Below are 18,568 nucleotides of genomic sequence, written 5' to 3' on the forward strand. Positions count from 1 at the left end.
CGTAAAGAGAACTACACAATCAACGAAATAAAGCGGGGTAAATGTAAGTTGCACTCCAAACCATATATAGATCTAAGAGTACGTATTGTATGGAGTACAACGAAATACGCTTGCTGTTGTTTCCTCATGTAGCTACACGACACGAACAAGCGTCGGTGCCGGTCTGCCTCGTCATCTTCTCGGCGCTTAGAGCATCTTCAACGGGCGCTTAAAAATGCTTCACGCACTTAAAACAGTCGTTTTTGTGCGCCGGAGACAGAAAGCAACGCTCCAGCAGACGCTGTAAAATAGAGCGTGCACAAAAAGCTTTAGCGCATGGATATGTGCGTGGGCTGCTGCACTGTAAATTTGGGGCGCCGGATTGCGCGCACGGGCTGCTGCAGGTGGGGCCGCAGGCTTGGGGCTGCTACACTGTTATTGTGCATCTGAAAAACCTCTTCGTCGCTCCCGTGCGCAAAAAGACTATTTTGGCGCTGTAAAAAAATTATACCACGCCGAGGCGAAGCGCGCCTGTTGGAGCCTTTGAGGTGTGGTGGAACTCGACCCTTGCCGGTGGGAGGGCATTGTTTCTACTCACTTCGTTCCTAAATATAAGTTCTTTTAGAGATTTCAATATGGACTACATATGAAGCAAAGTGAGCGAATCTACACTCTTGAATATGTCTATATACATCCGCATGTAGTCCGTATTGAAATCTCTAAAAAAGGAGTTATATTTAGAAACGGAGGGAGTATATGCTTTTCCGAGTTTTTCTTAGAGTTTGTGTCCTGCTCAAGGAGATAAGGCGGTGGTGCCTATGTGAAGATGGAATAAGATTCTCTGTTCTTCCTGCCTAGCCCCCGCCCCGGTGATGCTTCTAAGCGTCATCGGACAATGTGTGGAGATATGTATGGCAGATCTCACGGGATTCAGTCGGCGTTTGTTTTCGGAGGATCCACGTGGATCCAGTCTTTGTTCGTGTGAGTTCGTGTAGTCGGTCGCTAGATGGTCTACAGATCAGGATGTAATTTTTATGATTTTTGGTATTTGTTGTACTATTATGATTGTTGATGAATAGATTAAAAGTTTACCAAAAAAGAGAATATGCATGATACATGTAAACATACGTATTGTAAAGTGAAATAATTCATCCAAAAATGTATTCACGAAAAGAAAATACATTTAAAATTAGATTCAGAAGTACGTCGATCAGCGAACATCAAAAAAGAAAAAGAATGTTGTGCGTGAGTTTTAATTTTTTTATCAAAATGATCATCTTTTTGAGACAAGAAAACTTCTCATCTATTCATCAACTATTAAGGTAATACAAAGAACACTAGAAATAAGATTTACATCTAGATTCGTAGACCACCTGACGACGACTACAAACAGTAAAGCGAGCCGAAGATGCAAAAATACCTCTTATAGGCAAATAAAAAGGACACACAAATTCTTTTCTTTTTTCTGGGCGAACGGAGAGGTTTATTCGATGCAAAGAAGAAGAAAAAGGAACAACAGCTTTATCACTCGGCTGTGTAAGAACAATCACAGATGAATTCCACGTGATACATCCTAATTTCCCCATAAGAAAGTACCTTGGAGATCCAATGGTAAGAGCATCTCCAGCCGTTCGGCCTCCCAGGACACCAAAAAAGAGCCCCCCCGGGGTGAGCCGGCACTAGATTGGCGCGTGGGGGCGACCTAGCTCCCAGTCGTCGGCCCACCGGTCGCCCCGGGTTCGGCGATGTTGCGTATAAAATATATGCAAACTCGGCGACTTTTACACGAACTCGGCGAAACTTCATTGAAATTTGTACAGAAAACATGAAAACATGCAAACTACGCCAAACTACGCCTAGCCGCCACAGTCGCCGTCGTCGCCGGTGTCTACATGCCGAGAAGCCTGTAGAAGCGGGTGTAGTCGCTGCCGTCGCCGTCATCGTCGTCGTCGTCGCGCGACTGGCTTGGGCCGGCGACGTTCCTGCTGCAGCCCTGGCCAGGGTCGCCGAGGCGTGGTGGCGCGCTGGACGACCCGACCTCGTCCTCCTCGTCGCTGTCGAGGACGATGACGCCGCCCTCCTCGCGCCCGCGGCGCCGGGCCTGGAGCTCCGCGTACGCCCGGCGGACCTGCTCCCCGACGTAGTCCTCCTTCGCCCACTTGAGGGCGGACTCGTCATCGGGGACTGCCATCTCGACGTGCTCCGGCTTCACCGGGAGCAGCCCCGGCTCGGGCTTCGGCCGGACCAGGCGGAGGGAGCGCCTCCCCGGAGCCGGACCAGGCGGGGAGGGCCGGGCACCCTCGTTGATGATGAGGGCGCCGCTGCGGGTGCAGCGCCCGAGCGGCGTCTCCTTCGGCTCGGGCTTGACGGGGCAGAGCGCGGCCGGCGAGGCGGAACCCGACGACGAGGACGACCCCGGCTCCATCCACCGTGGCGTCCAAGAGCTACCAGGCGGCGAGAGAAGGACGGCCGCTGCGGGTACTCGAGGCGCGGCACGTTGCTAGTCTCGATGTGGTCGAGGACGGCCTGGCTCGCCCCACCACTCGTGCCGCCCCGTCGGCGTTGAAGCAGCTGCGAGGATGAGGCCGTTGGTGGCCGGGATTTGCTCCTCGTGGCGGCGCTGGAAGTACATGGCCCAGAGGGTGTGGCTGTCAGTGGCGTAGCGCGGCTCGTCCCTCTGCTCCTGTGTCAGGGACGAGCGGATGCGGGCGATCTCGGCCTGCCGCGCCGCCTCTTCGGGCACCGGTGGCACCGGGACGCCGCCGGTGCTCAGCCTCCACGTCCCCGGCACCCACATGTTCGGGGGCGCCGGGTACTCGACCTCGTAGAGCAGGCGCGCCTCCGGCTCTTGAAGGTGGCGGCGGTCGAAGCCGTTCGCCACCGCGCCGTCGCCTGCGTACCTCTCGGCCATCTTTCTCGTCGGCGGGAAGAGGGGAGTGTTGCTATCTATGCCGGAGAGGGAGGAGGGGGTGAAATGAGAGCTGTGGCGTCCACCGGCGGGGAGGTCGCCTTTTATAGCCATAGCGGTGCGGCGACGGGCTGCATGCCGGGCGACGCGTGGCTGGACGCGCGTCGCGGCGCGTTCACTACGCCGCTCGTGAGGCATAAATGGAGGCGTGACAGCCTTCGCATTGATTCCCACGGGAACCGAGGCGATGATGGCGATGAAGCGGCGTCTTGCTGACTCGGTGGGCCCATCCGCTTTCGCGCCAAAACCGCTCGCCTCCGCGCCCCCGGGCGCCCCCAGCGTGCCGGGTTCGGCCTGGGTCCCCTGGCGCCAGTTTCGGCCCAAAACCGGCGAAAATCGGACTCCTGGAGCGCGACTGGGCCAATTTTTGCGTGCCGGCGCGGAAAAAAAACGTCTGGGAAGGGCCTGTTGAGGGCGCGGCTGGAGATGCTCTAAACATGCATGTGTTTTCTCGGTCACATTTGTGTGTGTTCACACCTCATAACATAATAATTTCTTATCCAAAAACTTTGAAAAAAATTCAAAGTTTTGGAAGTCAGGTCGAACCAAGTTCAACGAAATTTCCTTTCCAAACAGGTCCAAAAAGAACAAATAAAAGAATGGCGCGACTCGCTGACCGGCGGGTCCCACCATCCAGGCCCAGCCGAGGTATATAGCTCGCGAGACAGTGGTGAAGGGGGTGGAGTCCCAAACACCAAATAAATCCCCACCTGTCGCCGCGGCCGGCCACCGCGATTCACCGCCGCCGTCCGCCGGAGATCGGACGGCCGCCCTTGCCCCGACGCCGTGTCTCCCGAGCCAGTGCCGCCGCCTCGTCCTCATCGCCGTCGTCGCCTTCCTCTTCTTCCACCCCTAGCTTCTCCAGAGGCGGCCGAGTCGCCGAGTCGCCATGGAGGCCTACAAGGTCTGGGTGCGGAAGAACCGGGACCTCGTCCGCTCCCTCGAGTCCCTCGCCAACGTAACCTCCCTACCCCGAGCAGCTTCTTCTCCTACTTGTTCCGTTACGCGCCTCCCTTCCCGCTGTCCTCGGGAGCTCGTGATCCCTAATCCGCGTGGGGCCCGTCGATTCGGGGTTCTGGTTGTGGTTGGGGCAGGTTCAATCGTGTGATTCGGTGATCCCTTAGGGCTCCTCACCTGGGGTTTTGCGCGAATTCGTGCAGGTTTGGCTGCTTCCTGGAATCTCCTGGCTTTGGCAGGCCGTAGAGGATTTTAATTTCCCATTATTATTTATTTACGAAATTCCATGCTGGTTGTGCTCTGGTGCCATGGGTTAGGATCATGAACTGCGGTCGCGATTTCCTAACAGGATAGGCTGTCAATGGAACGAGTAGCTAGAAATGGCAGCTTCTGCTTATGTTTGCTTCATTCTAGAATAAAAATGCTTATTTTTGCTTCAACGACTTGCAGGGAGTCACATGGATACTTCCTGAGCGCTTCGCTAACTCCGAGATTGCCCCAGAAGCAGGTACTGCTTCAATAGGCGTAACATTTGGTTCAGCTGCACGTTTTTTTGTCTGAATCTCTCTTGGTGTTTGTCCTTCGAGAAGTACCTAGTTGAAGTGTCCCATGGTGTTATATTTGCAAATGCGAGTGTTGAAATGTCTACTTTGTGTCAGATAAAAAGAATAGGGTGTGCAGATAACATTTAACTGAGTTAAGTCTGACACATACATTTTGGACTGCTAGAAAGTAGAATACACCATAATAATTGTGATCAAAGAGGTATAAGGTTGTATAGGTACTGGCATGGTAGGCTCAATTGTGAAATTTTGCATGCAAGATTTTTGACATGTAGAATAAGCAATGTATGCCGAGTTAATGTATGGGAGATGAAACCATGAGCATTTTGTAGTTCAGGACAAGAATGTTATCATTATTGTTTGGGGGGTCGAAATAATCTGTCTGTTGCACTTTGTACACTTTCTAGTTGAAAACTGTTAAATGCAGATACTAAACTAGTTTTTTGAGCCATCACATTAAATATTATTCACTACTGTTTGCTCCTAAATATTTTGTACGACTAAATGCAACTGCCTTAGCTGGCATAGCACCAAGTGATTACGCCCAACGTAGAATTTGCCTTACCTTTTCTGTCATCACTTGGCATGTCACTGTTGGCTAAAAAACTTAACTATTGCGCCATACTTGATAGGATATTATTAGAACTTACCAATATATATCGAAGCTTGTTGAATGTGGAATACACCCTATTTTTTGCTGACAACATGAGATGACTGCCCTTGGCCTATAAATCTTCCTTTCATTCAACCTCCTAAGTCTACGTTTGGCATTTGGTGGATTATGATAATCCTGTTTGCCACACCAGCCTTTTCCTATTTTAGTTTTTGATTGACCCGTGTTTGCCTACTTTTGTGGCAAAATTTCTACAGCAGACTTACCTACCAATTTTGTTATTCATATTATTTAGTGAACAACCACAAACACCCTATACATGTTCACTAAATAATATAAGCACAGCACAGATCAACAACCACAAACTAAACCTAAGAAGATCTCATTATTTGTGGTTCATATATTTAGTGAACATGTATTTGCATCTGCGTATAATATATGATGCCGAAGCACATTTGCTTGCTATTACTGAGTCCGGGATACTTACCTAGCAATTTTGTTTCTAATCTGAAAAAAAGAAATATAGAGCTTAGTTCATTAAGTTGCTAAATTTTTTCCAACGAAACTTACCCTGGGAAGCAAATACTTTTGTTCTTTATAAACATCTACTCCCTCCGTTCGGAATTACTTGTCGCAAAAATGAATGTATCTAGACGTATTTTAGTTCTAGATACATCCATTTTCGAGACAAGTAATTCCGAACGGAGGGAGTATATACTAAGATAGTAAGATGACTTCCATGAGACAGTATGTATTTTTGTTGTTCATGAAGCTGTTTTGTGTGTAAGAACTTGATTATTTGACATTAAGGCGGCATTGCTTTTTTCTGAACAGTATATGCACTTCTGGGCATTGTAAGTTCTGTCAACCAGCATATAATTGAGACACCAAATGATGGTCACTCACTGGCCTCCAAGGAACAATCTATCCCATGGGCTCTTGTTGTATCTATACTCAAGGATGTGGAAGCAGTTGTTGAAGTTGCCGCCCAGCACTTTGTTGGAGATGATCGCAAATGGGGCTTCCTTGCTGTTACAGAAGCAGTGAAGTAAGATGATCGATTATGCATTGTTTTTCCTTGCTTGCATATCTGATATTGCCATGCATTTCTGGTTTTGTCTGGATGACTGATAACTGTTGTGCAACATTTCAGAGCATGTGTCAGGTTAGCCGCTTTCAGGGAGAGTGGCTACAGGATGCTCTTACAAGGAGGGGAGGTGGAAAACGAAGAGGAGGATGTTCTTGAAGACAATCAGGGAGTCAAGACTAATGGAGTGCCAGTAATCTATCCGGTCAATGGACATTCCCAAAATGGCCATTGGATTACGTCTGATGGTCCGGATGGAAAACCTGGAATTATATCTAAGAGTCTGGAGGGAAGAGCAGTAGCTGCTTTAAACAGGTTTGGTCAGAATGCAAAGATGTTGTCAGATCCCACGTGGATGAGCAGGCTCCAACCTTCTCCTGTTCCTCCTGGTAACTTGTTTTTACTAAAACATTAATATGGTTCTCCATTGAGACATTTACCTATTATTTTTCTCAAGTGTTGTTAGCTTACTTATCAGATCGTATTTCCTTGTGTCAGCAGTGATGGAGATTGAGAAGCCAACTTTCGCAACCATTTGGTCTTCTAAAGGGGTTTCTGGGCGCTTATTCATGTTAGGGGAGGCCGTCCACATATTCAGACCACTTGTATACGTACTCTTGATTAGAAAGTTTGGCATCAAATCTTGGACCCCGTGGTTGGTCTCATTAGCTGTGGAGCTCGCAAGCCTTGGCATTCATTCGCATGCAACAGATCTGAATCATAGAGCTGGGAGAGTTCATCAGCTCTCGTCTGCTGAGAGGGATGAGGTGAGATGATTTCAGTTCTTTATTGTGTTATAGTTTCTTGGTTATGTTCTCTGGGTTGCTGACTTGGCTATTCTTCCTTGGCTCAATTCCATCAGTTGAAAAGGCGAAAAATGATGTGGGCACTTTATGTCATGAGAGATCCGTTCTTTGCCAGCTACACCAGGTAATGAGCATTACACACTAACACGCTACTGTCTCAGCTCTTGATTCTACCCTTCCTATATGCCCTTACTTACACTTGAGTCCTAACAGGCGTCATCTTGAGAAGGCTGAGAAAGCACTGAATCCAGTGCCGCTTATCGGTTTCATCACAGGTGTGTGAACTTTCCCCCGTATCTACGATGCATCTCGTTCCTACAAAAACTTGCGGAGGAAGCATTTTGCAATATTTTTGACATGCTCGATTTATTGCAGGTAAACTCGTGGAACTATTGGAGGGGGCTCAGTCGCGGTATACATATACATCAGGCTCGTAGATGAGGGTTGGGATAGATTTACCTGCTGCTGGAGAGCTTCCTTGCTGATCTGCCATACTGGACTTTTGCTGGTTCCTGGAGTTTGTTTTCAGTAGATGAGGATTTGAGCGAAACCCTGTCTGTGCTTTGCCATTTCGTAGCCAGATCTGGCATCGCTGTCTCGAGACCTTGGCTGATGAGTTGCAGACACATAGCCTCACCCCTGGTGGCAGCTGGGAATGTAATTATACAGTACATCGGTCTAATGTCATGAGTAGGCACGCAAGCATTACCGTTGTATTTACCAGAAATGAAAATCATAATAAGCTCGTTCTTTAAACTGTGAAGTTTCTGATTGTGACGTGATCTGGCATTTCTCTATCTATGGTATGCTACTAAATTGTCGGTGTTTGATCATTGATTTTTCCCCCTCATATATTGAGAGAAGTAAAAGGAAAAGACCCCTCGTTTGCTCATTGATCCTTACTGGAGATAACTGAATCTTCCTTCTGTTGGTGATGCATCTTGATAATGTGCGGTGTATCTCAACTTGATTTGTGTTTGGATTTAGCATGGATCATCCTTTGGCTGGAGATGTCCATGAAGCATTTCAGATTCAAGGAACATGAATCATCAAATCTCTCATATTGTCATCGCAACATTTATCTCAAAATGTTGAATCAGACAAGCAAATACGTACCAGCATGATGTCAATATGAAAAAGGCAGTACTATACTTGCAACATGTATCTATCTCATTCTATTCTATGCACTGTTAATGTACAACATGATCAAGCTCGACAAGCATGAGCAAGATAGTGTCACAAGCGTGCAATAGTTCTGTTCAGGCTCAGCTCAACCCCACCCGCAGATCGAGCATTTTTCGCGTTATTGCGAGATTCACGAACATCAGCTTGTGAGCTTATGTAGGATAGGGACTGCAACCACGACACGAGCACAGGCTTCCGTACAACATCGTCAGATTCTGCGACGTGGGCGTGCATGTCATCGAGGAGCACATCCTGGCCTTCCTTTGGCAGTGAGGTGACAAATTCCGCCAGCTCCTTGAGCAGATAAGAGAATGACTGCAGAAACGGGAGAAAAGAGTGTTCAGGGAATAAAATCTGCAGTCTCTATAGGTAGCAGTGCTGCATGCGTAGTAGGAAATCATGGAATAATGTGATTTGGGGCTATCAAATATCAAGCTCCAATGGTCCAACTCATCTTTGTAGCAATCAGGTTAGCGCATGAAAAAACTCGACAGGGTTTCGAAGCTAATGATGTTTGTAATGTCTCTGCTATTGGGAAAAAAGGTTCCTTGTGTCCTCGCGGATTGATTAGCCATATTCTGAATGTCATAAAGGAGATAACCACCAACCCATACGTATTTCAGAGAAGTTACTGCTCTACACAAAACCAGAGAATAAGAACATTGTGATCTTATCTTACCTGAATATCGACAAGGAAGATGAGCCGCAGCAACAAGTCCAATACTTTCTTACAGGGCTCTGTGCTCTCTTCCCATGACCTCCACAACGATCTGTCCTGAATCATCGCAGTAGTGCAAAGATCTTTGGCTTTCACAACAAGGCTATGGATACAAAAAAGAATGGCAGGGCTTTTTGCAGGAAGATGCCGAACAAGCGCCACAACTCCTGACGCTAATCCTTCAAATGGAGTTACCCCAGGATAAGCCTATTAAATGAAGAAAGTAGAGAAATTAGTCAGTCACCTGGTCAGGAACAGAAAATACGAAAAATGGTTTCAAACCAACTACCTCCAAGGATCTCCTGATATAGTCAAAGGCAAGCTGCTCTTTCAAAGCCACTCGATCGTCCTGATCAGAATCATTACCAGATGACAGGAATGATACCATCACCGAGTGCGCAGCACGTGTTATTTTTTCATTTGAATGCTGTATATATCTACCAAATTGCATTAAGGGGGGCAATTTTGTAAATCAAGATAACCCAATGAAAAAAACAGAGAATTCCTTATTTGACACTAGATAAGAATGTGCCTCCCTATTTGGCCCTGGAAATCCCTATTTGACGACGGTTTTTCCCCTAATGTGTCACTTCCGTCATTTTGGCTACTAACAGTGTTAAATGAGAGCTGAAACGATGGTTTTACCCCCTGATGTATAATGCTGGGAAAAAAAAGATAACAGGAACCAAACTGTCCCGAACAACGACCTAACTTGCTCTCCCTAGAGTCATACAAAAATTATGCAGTAAAAAAAAAAACTTGCCCTCCCAATCTCAATCCTGACCTCTAGCCTGTACAGCAGCAGCGGCAAAGGGCCTGTTTAGGACTGCTCCGCTCCACGATGTCCCGCTCCGCAAAAAAAACTAGAATCTAGGGTACAACTCCCTGTTTATCGTGAAGCTCTTCATGGGGTGCTCCAAAAACTCTAGTTCAAAGAGTCCTCGTGGAGTTGGGGGAAAATAACCCACCACTGCCACCAATAAGTGGATACCCCTTTGCTTTATTTCCCCACGTCACCCAGCCAAATAGACTTTTCCCACCAAATTTCTCATTCTTGAAGCTAGTTGGAAGCCAAACATGATAAACTGCTCTTTGGTAAAGCTGCAACTCCTTGGTGAATTTGCTCCAAAGTGGATTTGGAGGAGTGGAGCAGTCCCAAACAGGCCCTTAAGTGAGAACTGAAAAGACAGTTTAACCCCAGGAAGAAATTTAGACCGAGTGCCAAATAAGGAAGAATTTGTTTCCAGGGCCAAATAGGTAAGCACATTTTTATCTAGTGTCAAATAGAATTCTATCAAAAATAAATAGTAAGACAAATAGTAGTGGTGTCTATAAAGGATACAGGAATATGACCGGAGCTAATTTATCCCGAATTAGATGAGTTGGAATAAGGCTAATACAAGTAGGCATAACCCGCAGATAAAACAAGATGCGTGACGTCTGAACCTCATCTGCGTAACAGATATATCTTGTTCCATCCAAGGTTAGTAAATCTACAATAATACCAAAGATCCATTTTAATCAACAGTTGCAAGCACATCCAAGCAAACACATGAGAAGTTTTAATCATACTGGCACAAGGAGATTAGGAGAGTGGCATTAAATAACCTGGTTTGGTTGTCAATTCAGCACATGAAGGCATTGACTCAACGAATAAAGCACTGGCTGCCGCATTATCCTGATTAACAACAACAGCACGCCGGATTGCTTCAGTGTACTCTGGAAGACGCAAACGTCTCAGATGTTCCACAAAAGAGAATTCCACCAAGATCCTAACAGCAACCTCTGGCTGGAACCCCCCTGAGGAGTTTGCATCCAACCTGTGTTTCGCGACCTCTGCCGCAAAGCTTACAATCATAAAAAATGCCGCCTCAGCGATCTTATCAATCTCCGCAAGCAAACCATTCCGTTTTGCCTGGTGCAGCAACACTGCTGCACGAAGATGATGATACAGCTCTTGCGCATATTCACATACACGAGTTTCAACATAATCTTTAGTCTTCTCATCAGAAAATGAATACTGATTGCACAGAACCCCAGTCACTGGCCCTGCCTCTTTGAACAGGACACTATCCTGGTGTTGCTTGACCTGATTTTTGGCAAGCTCAGCTGAATTTCCATCTGGACTCTTGACTGAGATCCTAAGCAGACGTGGAAGAGGAAGGAGCTCCTCCAGCAGTGCCATAAGAACACACCTTAACACTGAATCATTAGGCGCTACCGGCCCACACTGTGTCAAACCTAATGCAACACACTGAAGAAGGACATGTCGCTGATCATCGTCGTATCTCTCATCTACAGTTGCCCTCCGAGCTGCAAAACAAATGGTCCGTTCAGGAGCCTCCTTCAATTTTGGGGCAAAGTCCAACCGATGTCTCACCGAAGCAACCCTCAATGCCCGTAGTCCACCGCAAGCCGCCATCACCGCCGGAAACAGCACATAACCCTCACTCTCACACTTCTCTGGTGAAATTACCTCGAACAGAACCTGAACCTTGCGCATCATCCTCGACCCGACGAACCCCGACACCAGCCAATCCACCAGCTTAAGCACCCTAACACCAACGCCCACATCCCCGATCCTGCCGCAAATCCTAACCAGGGACACAAGGATCCTTCCGAAGTGCAGCTCATCTGCACATGCCAGGGCATGCCCAATCCCAGCAAGCGCGAGGTGGTCAATACCATCGCTGCTCTCACTGCCCTGCTCCATATTCTCTAGAATGCGACTCACAGACACAACGGGGTCGTCGCTACCATGGTCACTCCCGAGATTCCCCGTGCTGGGGCTCCCTGAGGTGCCATTGCTGGTGGAATTCTTGGAGCCCTTGGCGGTGGCGAGCGTCCCCAGGAGGAGCAGCCGAGGGGCGAGGGGGAGGGGGGCAAAGGGGAGCGAATAGTTGAGGAGGAGACGCGGGCAGGTGGCGAGCAGCGGGGAGACGAGGCGCGGGTGGAGCGGGAGAAGCGGCAGGAGCAGCTCGAGGTGCGCGGAGCTGAGACGGAGCGAGCGGCGGTGCAGGTGGAGGGTCTCGAGGGCGGCGAGGGTGGCCGCGGGGGAGGGAGCGGCGCTGCGGAGGTGCGACCACGCGGAGAGGATGGCGGCGGGGGTGGGAGGCGGGGGAGCCGGCGCGGGGGGCGCGAAGGTGGCGGGCTCGAGGAGGTCGGCGAGGGGCGTGCCGGCGGGGGCCGGCGGCGGGAGACTGGCCGGCGGCGGCATGGCTGGGGTTCGGATTGGAATTGGAACTGACGCGACGATGACGACACCGCCGCGCCTCAGACTTGAGAGGACTCTCGAGAAAAGGCAACGGAGCAGTTGGCAGACCAGGCTGCCACAAACAAATGCGCCCGCTTGCATTTCATATTTTCATGTATAAATTTCGGCCAAATTTTGAACTCGATATTTGGATAATTTTTATTTTGAACTTTTCATAGTATTTGGATTTGAAAAATAAAACTTAGCGGTGACAAATTTTAGGGGGCTGCTACGCGTCGGCCAGAGGATCTTTTTAAAAGATCCGCCGCCTCACGAGCCGTCGGATTTGATAAATTGAGCGGATGCACGTCTTTCTCTACTTCGCAACAGGGACCTTGTTGCAGAAACACTTGTAACACGGATTATCTCGTTGTTGTATTTTTTGCAATATAGGTTGTGTTGTGGGATATTTTTGCAACATAGTTCGTGTTGCGGAATTTATTTTTCTGTCTTCATTTTTTTTGCAACAGAGCTTGTGTTGCGGAAACATTTGCAACAAAGATTGTGTTGCAGATTCATTTTTGTAGTCTCATGGACTTCTGCACCATAGGCCATGTTTCAGAAACAATCCGCCGTAGCGGTTACCTCTGTCTTGCAGCTCTGCCGTTGTTGTTGAAGCACGAGGGATGTCTTTGAAGCAACTATTGTTTCTACAACACTGACCATGTTTCCGCAACACCGGTTATGTTGCAATCCTAGTGAGTAGCTCGCCTGATGTATCTGAAGATGGACCGATGAAGCACGTAGGCTACGGCGGCGACACGCATGGTGCTTCCCCCGTCCCCAACACCTCCATCGCAGCAGAGCGGGTGTTCCCCTGAAGCACCTAGATGCCCCTCATATCTCCTTCACCAGCACCAATTGAGGTCACCATGAGTAGCAGCGAAGAGCTTGACAATTTGAGGGAGATATAGGTGAAGGAGAAAGGTAGGAAAGAGAGTTAAGAGATAAGGTTGGAGGTGAGCGGGTCTCAACCGGTGTGTGGTCCACACCAGGACGTGTGCCACCCAGCGGATGCGGCAGATTTCTTTCAAGAAATCAGCCGGATGAAGCCGAGCATTTTCCCAAATTTTATTGATCATGTTTAGTGCTGGAATTTTGTCTATTTTGGGCCCACGCAGCCCATTCGTGCAAGGCAAGAGGTGGAACTAAAGTTTAGCCCCACATTGCTAGTTTAGAGGGAGTTGGACCTCTTTATAAGGGAGGCTCTTTCTCCACATGTATGAGGATGAGAACAAGAGGGACATCCACGTGCGCTCCTCCTCCGCCGCCCGCCTCGCCATGCCACGCCTCGTCACGACGCGCCGGGGGTTGCGGGAACGAGCCGATGTCTAAATTTTTACCACGCACGACGGGTATACGAAAGGTCACGCGGAAGCTGAAACGTTTTTGCTATAGTGGAGATTGAATACGAACGGCGCACCACTTCGCTCGCTGCCTGTTCGTTTCGTCTCCCTCGTTCTCTTCAGCTCCCGGCGCAGCCTCTCGCCTCCTGCTCTTGCGCCTATAAAAGGGAGGTCGCTCCTCTCAGAGAGACGCACCAGAAACTCTTCTTCCTCTCGCTACAAGTTCATGAGCACTGCGCTGCTGCTACGTTCTTCCCCATCCCAGCTTGCGGCGTGCACCGCAGGTCGGGACAGTAGGCCTCCAAAACCGCACCTTTTGAGTCCTGTACGGGAGAAGGGTGATAAGGTTTTTGGGGAGCGCTCAGCGCGACTACTGACTTCTTCGTCACGGACGCCCCGGACTCCGACGACTACTTCCCGGACTTCGACGACTTCTTCCCCGACGTCGACAACCTCCTCGATGACATGGCTGGCGAGGACACCGACCCCAAGACCGGTGCATCTGCTCCCGTTCCGTACGTTCTCATACTTTTCCTGCTAGAGGTTCTGTCACAACTTCTTGCTCTAGTGTCCGTTCTAGATGTGTTCGGTTCTAGTTCATATGTGCAGATGCTATTTACCTTCTCTCTGTCAAATTACATGACTTGTTTTATCTCTGCTATATTAGTCATGCTTTATCTAATATTTCTGTTAATAAAATCATTCGGTAAATTGCTCATATTTCCAACAATCCAAAAACCTTATTGTAGGCAATTTACCCCGAGTGGTTTTGCTGCTTCCATGAAACCTCCTATGTTTGAGGGTATCCACTATAAGAGGTGGCGCGTGAGAGCAGTCTTATAGTTTCAAACCATGAGTTGCTATGACGCCACTCTTGGCAAACCTGAAGGAGAGCTTGATGCTCATCAGGCACAAACTTTTCAGAAAATAGATACTCTGTTCAAGGCTGCTCTCTTGAGTGTGCTTGGTGAGAACATAGTTGATGCTTATGCGTCAATTGATAATGGAAAAGACATGTGGGATGCACTCGAGGCCAAGTTTGGGGTCTCGGATGCTGGCACTGAGCTGTACATCATGGAGCAATTCTATGATTACAGGATGACTGAAGAGTGCTGCGTGGTTGAGAAAGCTCATGAGATACAGTCATTTGCTAGAGAACTTGAGCACTTCAGTTGTATGCCACCGGACAAGTTTGTTGCCGGAGGTATCATCACTAAGCTTCATCCTTCGTGGAGGAACTTTGTGAAGGAAATATGCCCTAGAGGCAATAATAAAGTTATTATTTATTTCCTCATATCATGATAAATGTTTATTATTCATGCTAGAATTGTATTAACCGGAAACATAATACATGTGTGAATACATAGACAAACATAGTGTCACTAGTATGCCTCTACTTGACTAGCTCGTTGATCAGACATGGTTGAGTTTCCTAGCCATTGACATGAGTTGTCATTTGATTAACGAGATCACATCATTAGGATAATGATGTGATTGACTTGACCCATTTCGTTAGCTTAGCACTTGATCGTTTAGTTTACTGCTATTGCTTTCTCCATGACTTATACATGTTCCTATGACTATGAGATTATGCAACTCCCGAATACCGGAGGAACACTTTGTGTGCTACCAAACGTCACAACGTAACTGGGTGATTATAAAGGTGCTCTACAGGTGTCTCCGATGGTACTTGTTGAGTTAGCATAGATCGAGATTAGGATTTGTCACTCCGATTGTCGGAGAGGTATCTCTGGGCCCTCTCGGTAATGCACATCACTATAAGCCTTGCAAGCAATGTGACTAATGAGTTAGTTGCGGGATGATGCATTACGGAACGAGTAAAGATACTTGCCGGTAACGAGATTGAGCCAGGTATTGAGATACCGACGATCGAATCTCGGGCAAGTAACATACCGATGACAAAGGGAACAACGTATGTTGTTATGCAGTTTGACCGATAAAGATCTTCGTAGAATATGTAGGAACCAATATGAGCATCCAGGTTCCGCTATTGGTTATTGACCGGAGACGTGTCTCGGTCATGTCTACATAGTTCTCAAACCCGTAGGGTCCGCACGCTTAAAGTTCCGTGACGATCGGTATTATGAGTTTATATGTTTTTATGTACCGAAGGTAGTTCGGAGTCCCGGATATGATCACGGACATGACGAGGAGTCTCGAAATGGTCGAGACGTAAAGATCGATATATTGGATGACTATGCTCAGACACCGGAAGTGTTTCGGGAGGTTTCAGACATATACCGGAGTACCGGGGGGTTACCGGAAACCCCGGGGAGTGTAATGGGCCTATTGGGCCTTATTGGAGAAGAGGAGGGGCGGCAAGGGCAGGCTGCGCGCCCCTCCCCCTCTAGTCCGAATTGGACAAGGAGGGGGGGCGCCCCCTTTCCTTCCTCCTCTCTCCTTCCCTTCCCCCTTCTCCTACTCCTACTAGGAAAGAAGGAGTCCTACTCCCGGTGGGAGTAGGACTCCCCCATTGGCGTGCCATCCTCCTTGGCCGGCCGCCTCCCCCTAGCTCCTTTATATACAGGGGCAAGGGGCACCCCAAGACACAACAATTGATCATTGATCTCTTAGCCGTGTGCGGTGCCCCCTCCACCATAATCCACCTCGGTCATATCGTAGCGGTGCTTAGACGAAGCCCTGCCTCGGTAACTTCATCAACATCGTCATCACGCCGTCGTGCTGACGAAACTCTCCCTCGAGCTCTACTGGATCATGAGTTCGCGGGACGTCATCGAGCTGAACGTGTGCTGAACACGAAGGTGTCGTACGTTCAGTACTGAGGATCGGTCGATCGTGAAGACGTACGACTACATCAACCGCGTTGTCATAACGCTTCCGCTTTCGGTCTACGAGGGTACGTGGACACACTCTCCCCTCTCGTCGCTATGCATCACCATGATCTTGCGTGTGCGTAGGAAAATTTTAAAATTACTACGTTCCCCAACAGTGGCATCCGAGCCAGGTTTATGCGTAGATGTTATATGCATGAGTAGAACACAAGTGAGTTGTGGGCGATACAAGTCATACTGCTTACCAGCATGTCATACTTTGGTTCGGCGGTATTGTTGGATGAAGCGGCCTGGACCGACATTACGCGTACGCTTACGCGAGACTGGTTCTACCGACGTGCTTCGCACACAGGTGGCTGGCGGGTGTCAGTTTCTCCAACTTTAGTTGAACCGAGTGTGACTACGCCCGGTCCTTGTTGAAGGTTAAAACAACACTAACTTGACGAACTATCGTTGTGGTTTTGATGCGTAGGTAAGAACGGTTCTTGCTCAGCCCGTAGTAGCCACGTAAAACTTGCAACAACAAAGTAGAGGACGTCTAACTTGTTTTTGCAGGGCATGTTGTGATGTGATATGGTCAAGGCATGATGCTATATCTTATTGTATGAGATGATCATGTTTTGTAACGGAGTTATCGGCAACTGGCAGGAGCCATATGGTTGTCGCTTTATTGTATGAAATGCAAACGCCCTGTAATTGCTTTACTTTATCACTAAGCAGTAGCGATAGTCGTAGAAGCAATAGTTGGTGAGACGACAACGATGCTACGATGGAGATCAAGGTGTCGCGCCGATGACGATGGTGATCATGATGGTGCTTTGGAGATGGAGATCAAAGGCACAAGATGATGATGGCCATATCATATCACTTATATTGATTGCATGTGATGTTTATCCTTTATGCGTCTTATTCTGCTTTGATTGACGGTAGCATTATAAGATGATCTCTCACTAAATTTCAAGGTATAAGTGTTCTCCCTAAGTATGCACCGTTGCGAAAGTTCGTCGTGCCGAGACACCACGTGGTGATCAGGTGTGATAAGCTCTACGTTCAAATACAACGGGTGTAATCCAGTTTTACACACGCAGAATACTCGGGTTAAACTTGACGAGCCTAGCAATGCAGATATGGCCTCGGAACACTGAGACCGAAAGGTCGAGCGTTAATCATATAGTAGATATGATCAACATAGTGATGTTCACCATTGAAAACTACTCCATCTCACGTGATGATCGGACATGGTTTAGTTGATATGGATCACGTGATCACTTAGATGATTATGAGGGATGTCTATCTAAGTGGGAGTTCTTAAGTAATATGATTAATTGAACTTTAATTTATCATGAACTTAGTACCTGATAGTATTTTGCTTGTCTATGTTGTTGTAGATAGATGGCCCGTGTTGTTGTTCCATTAAATTTTAATGCGCTCCTTGAGAAAGCAAAGTTGAAAGATGATGGTAGCAATTACACGGACTGGGTCCGTAACTTGAGGATTATCCTCATTGCTGCACAGAAGAATTATGTCCTGGAAGCACCGCTGGGTGCCAGGCCTGCTGCAGATGCAACTGACGACATTAAGAACGTCTGGCAGAGCAAAGCTGATGACTACTTGATAGTTCAGTGTGCCATGCTTTACGGCTTAGAACCGGGACTTCAACGATGTTTTGAACGTCATGGAGCATATGAGATGTTCCAGGAGTTGAAGTTAATATTTCAAGCAAATGCCCAGATTGAGAGATATGAAGTCTCCAATAAGTTCTATAGCTGTAAAATGGAGGAGAATAGTTCTGTCAGTGAACATATACTCAAAATGTCTGGGTATAATAATCACTTGATTCAACTGGGAGTTAATCTTCCGGATGATAGTGTCATTGACAGAATTCTTCAATCACTGCCACCAAGCTACAAGAGCTTTGTGATGAACTATAATATGCAAGGGATGGATAAGACGATTCCCGAGCTCTTCGCGATGCTAAAGGCTACGGAGGTAGAAATCAAGAAGGAGCATCAAGTGTTGATGGTCAACAAGACCACTAGTTTCAAGAAGAAGGGCAAAGGGAAGAAGGGGAACTTCAAGAAGAACGGCAAGCAAGTTGCTGCTCAGGAGAAGAAACCCAAGTCTGGACCTAAGCCTGAGACTGAGTGCTTCTACTGCAAACAGACTGGTCACTGGAAGCGGATCTGCCCCAAGTATTTGGCGGATAAGAAGGATGGCAAGGTGAACAAAGGTATATGTGATATACATGTTATTGATGTGTACCTTACTAATGCTCGCAGT

At 47.9% G+C, this 18,568-nt stretch overlaps 2 protein-coding genes across 3 annotated transcripts; one reads left to right on the forward strand and one right to left on the reverse strand.

Annotated features, from left to right (window-relative positions):
• Positions 1 to 3,619: 3,619 nt before the first annotated feature.
• On the forward strand, positions 3,620 to 7,729 carry LOC109757805 (peroxisome biogenesis protein 16). Of its 2 annotated transcripts, none has more exons than XM_020316649.4 (8): positions 3,620 to 3,905; positions 4,355 to 4,412; positions 5,915 to 6,128; positions 6,234 to 6,556; positions 6,669 to 6,934; positions 7,030 to 7,097; positions 7,187 to 7,248; positions 7,349 to 7,729. In XM_020316649.4, exons 1-8 carry the CDS (start codon positions 3,837 to 3,839, stop codon positions 7,408 to 7,410), a joined length of 1,122 nt encoding a protein of 373 aa, XP_020172238.1. In that variant the 5' UTR covers positions 3,620 to 3,836; the 3' UTR covers positions 7,411 to 7,729. The 2 variants fall into 2 exon arrangements, with proteins under 2 accessions (XP_020172238.1, XP_020172231.1); XM_020316642.4 differs by having other exon boundaries at positions 3,623 to 3,905; positions 6,666 to 6,934.
• Positions 7,730 to 8,015: 286 nt separating this feature from the next.
• On the reverse strand, positions 8,016 to 12,205 carry LOC109757796 (uncharacterized). Its single transcript, XM_020316632.4, has 5 exons — positions 10,485 to 12,205; positions 10,219 to 10,369; positions 9,166 to 9,313; positions 8,838 to 9,083; positions 8,016 to 8,473 (listed from the first exon to the last, which is right to left on the reverse strand). Exons 1-5 carry the CDS (start codon positions 12,091 to 12,093, stop codon positions 8,210 to 8,212), a joined length of 2,418 nt encoding a protein of 805 aa, XP_020172221.3. The 5' UTR covers positions 12,094 to 12,205; the 3' UTR covers positions 8,016 to 8,209.
• Between the last annotated feature and the right edge of the window lie 6,363 nt (positions 12,206 to 18,568).

Source organism: Aegilops tauschii, chromosome 6, assembly GCF_002575655.3.
Source record: "Aegilops tauschii subsp. strangulata cultivar AL8/78 chromosome 6, Aet v6.0, whole genome shotgun sequence".
Taxonomy (NCBI): domain Eukaryota; kingdom Viridiplantae; phylum Streptophyta; class Magnoliopsida; order Poales; family Poaceae; genus Aegilops; species Aegilops tauschii.

What these genes read in the sequence shown, in the direction of transcription:
- LOC109757805 (XM_020316642.4), top strand. Translation starts at nt 3,837, where the DNA reads ATGGAGGCCTACAAGGTCTGGGTGCGGAAGAACCGGGACCTCGTCCGC. An exon ending in CGAGATTGCCCCAGAAGCAG is followed by an intron (nt 4,413 to 5,914) that starts GTACTGCTTCAA and finishes TTTTCTGAACAG; the next exon opens with TATATGCACTTCTGGGCATT. An exon ending in ACCTTCTCCTGTTCCTCCTG is followed by an intron (nt 6,557 to 6,665) that starts GTAACTTGTTTT and finishes TCCTTGTGTCAG; the next exon opens with CAGTGATGGAGATTGAGAAG.
- LOC109757796 (XM_020316632.4), bottom strand. Translation starts at nt 12,093, where the DNA reads ATGCCGCCGCCGGCCAGTCTCCCGCCGCCGGCCCCCGCCGGCACGCCC. An exon ending in TGAATTGACAACCAAACCAG is followed by an intron (nt 10,370 to 10,484) that starts GTTATTTAATGC and finishes GTATTATTGTAG; the next exon opens with ATTTACTAACCTTGGATGGA. An exon ending in ATATCAGGAGATCCTTGGAG is followed by an intron (nt 9,084 to 9,165) that starts GTAGTTGGTTTG and finishes TTCATTTAATAG; the next exon opens with GCTTATCCTGGGGTAACTCC.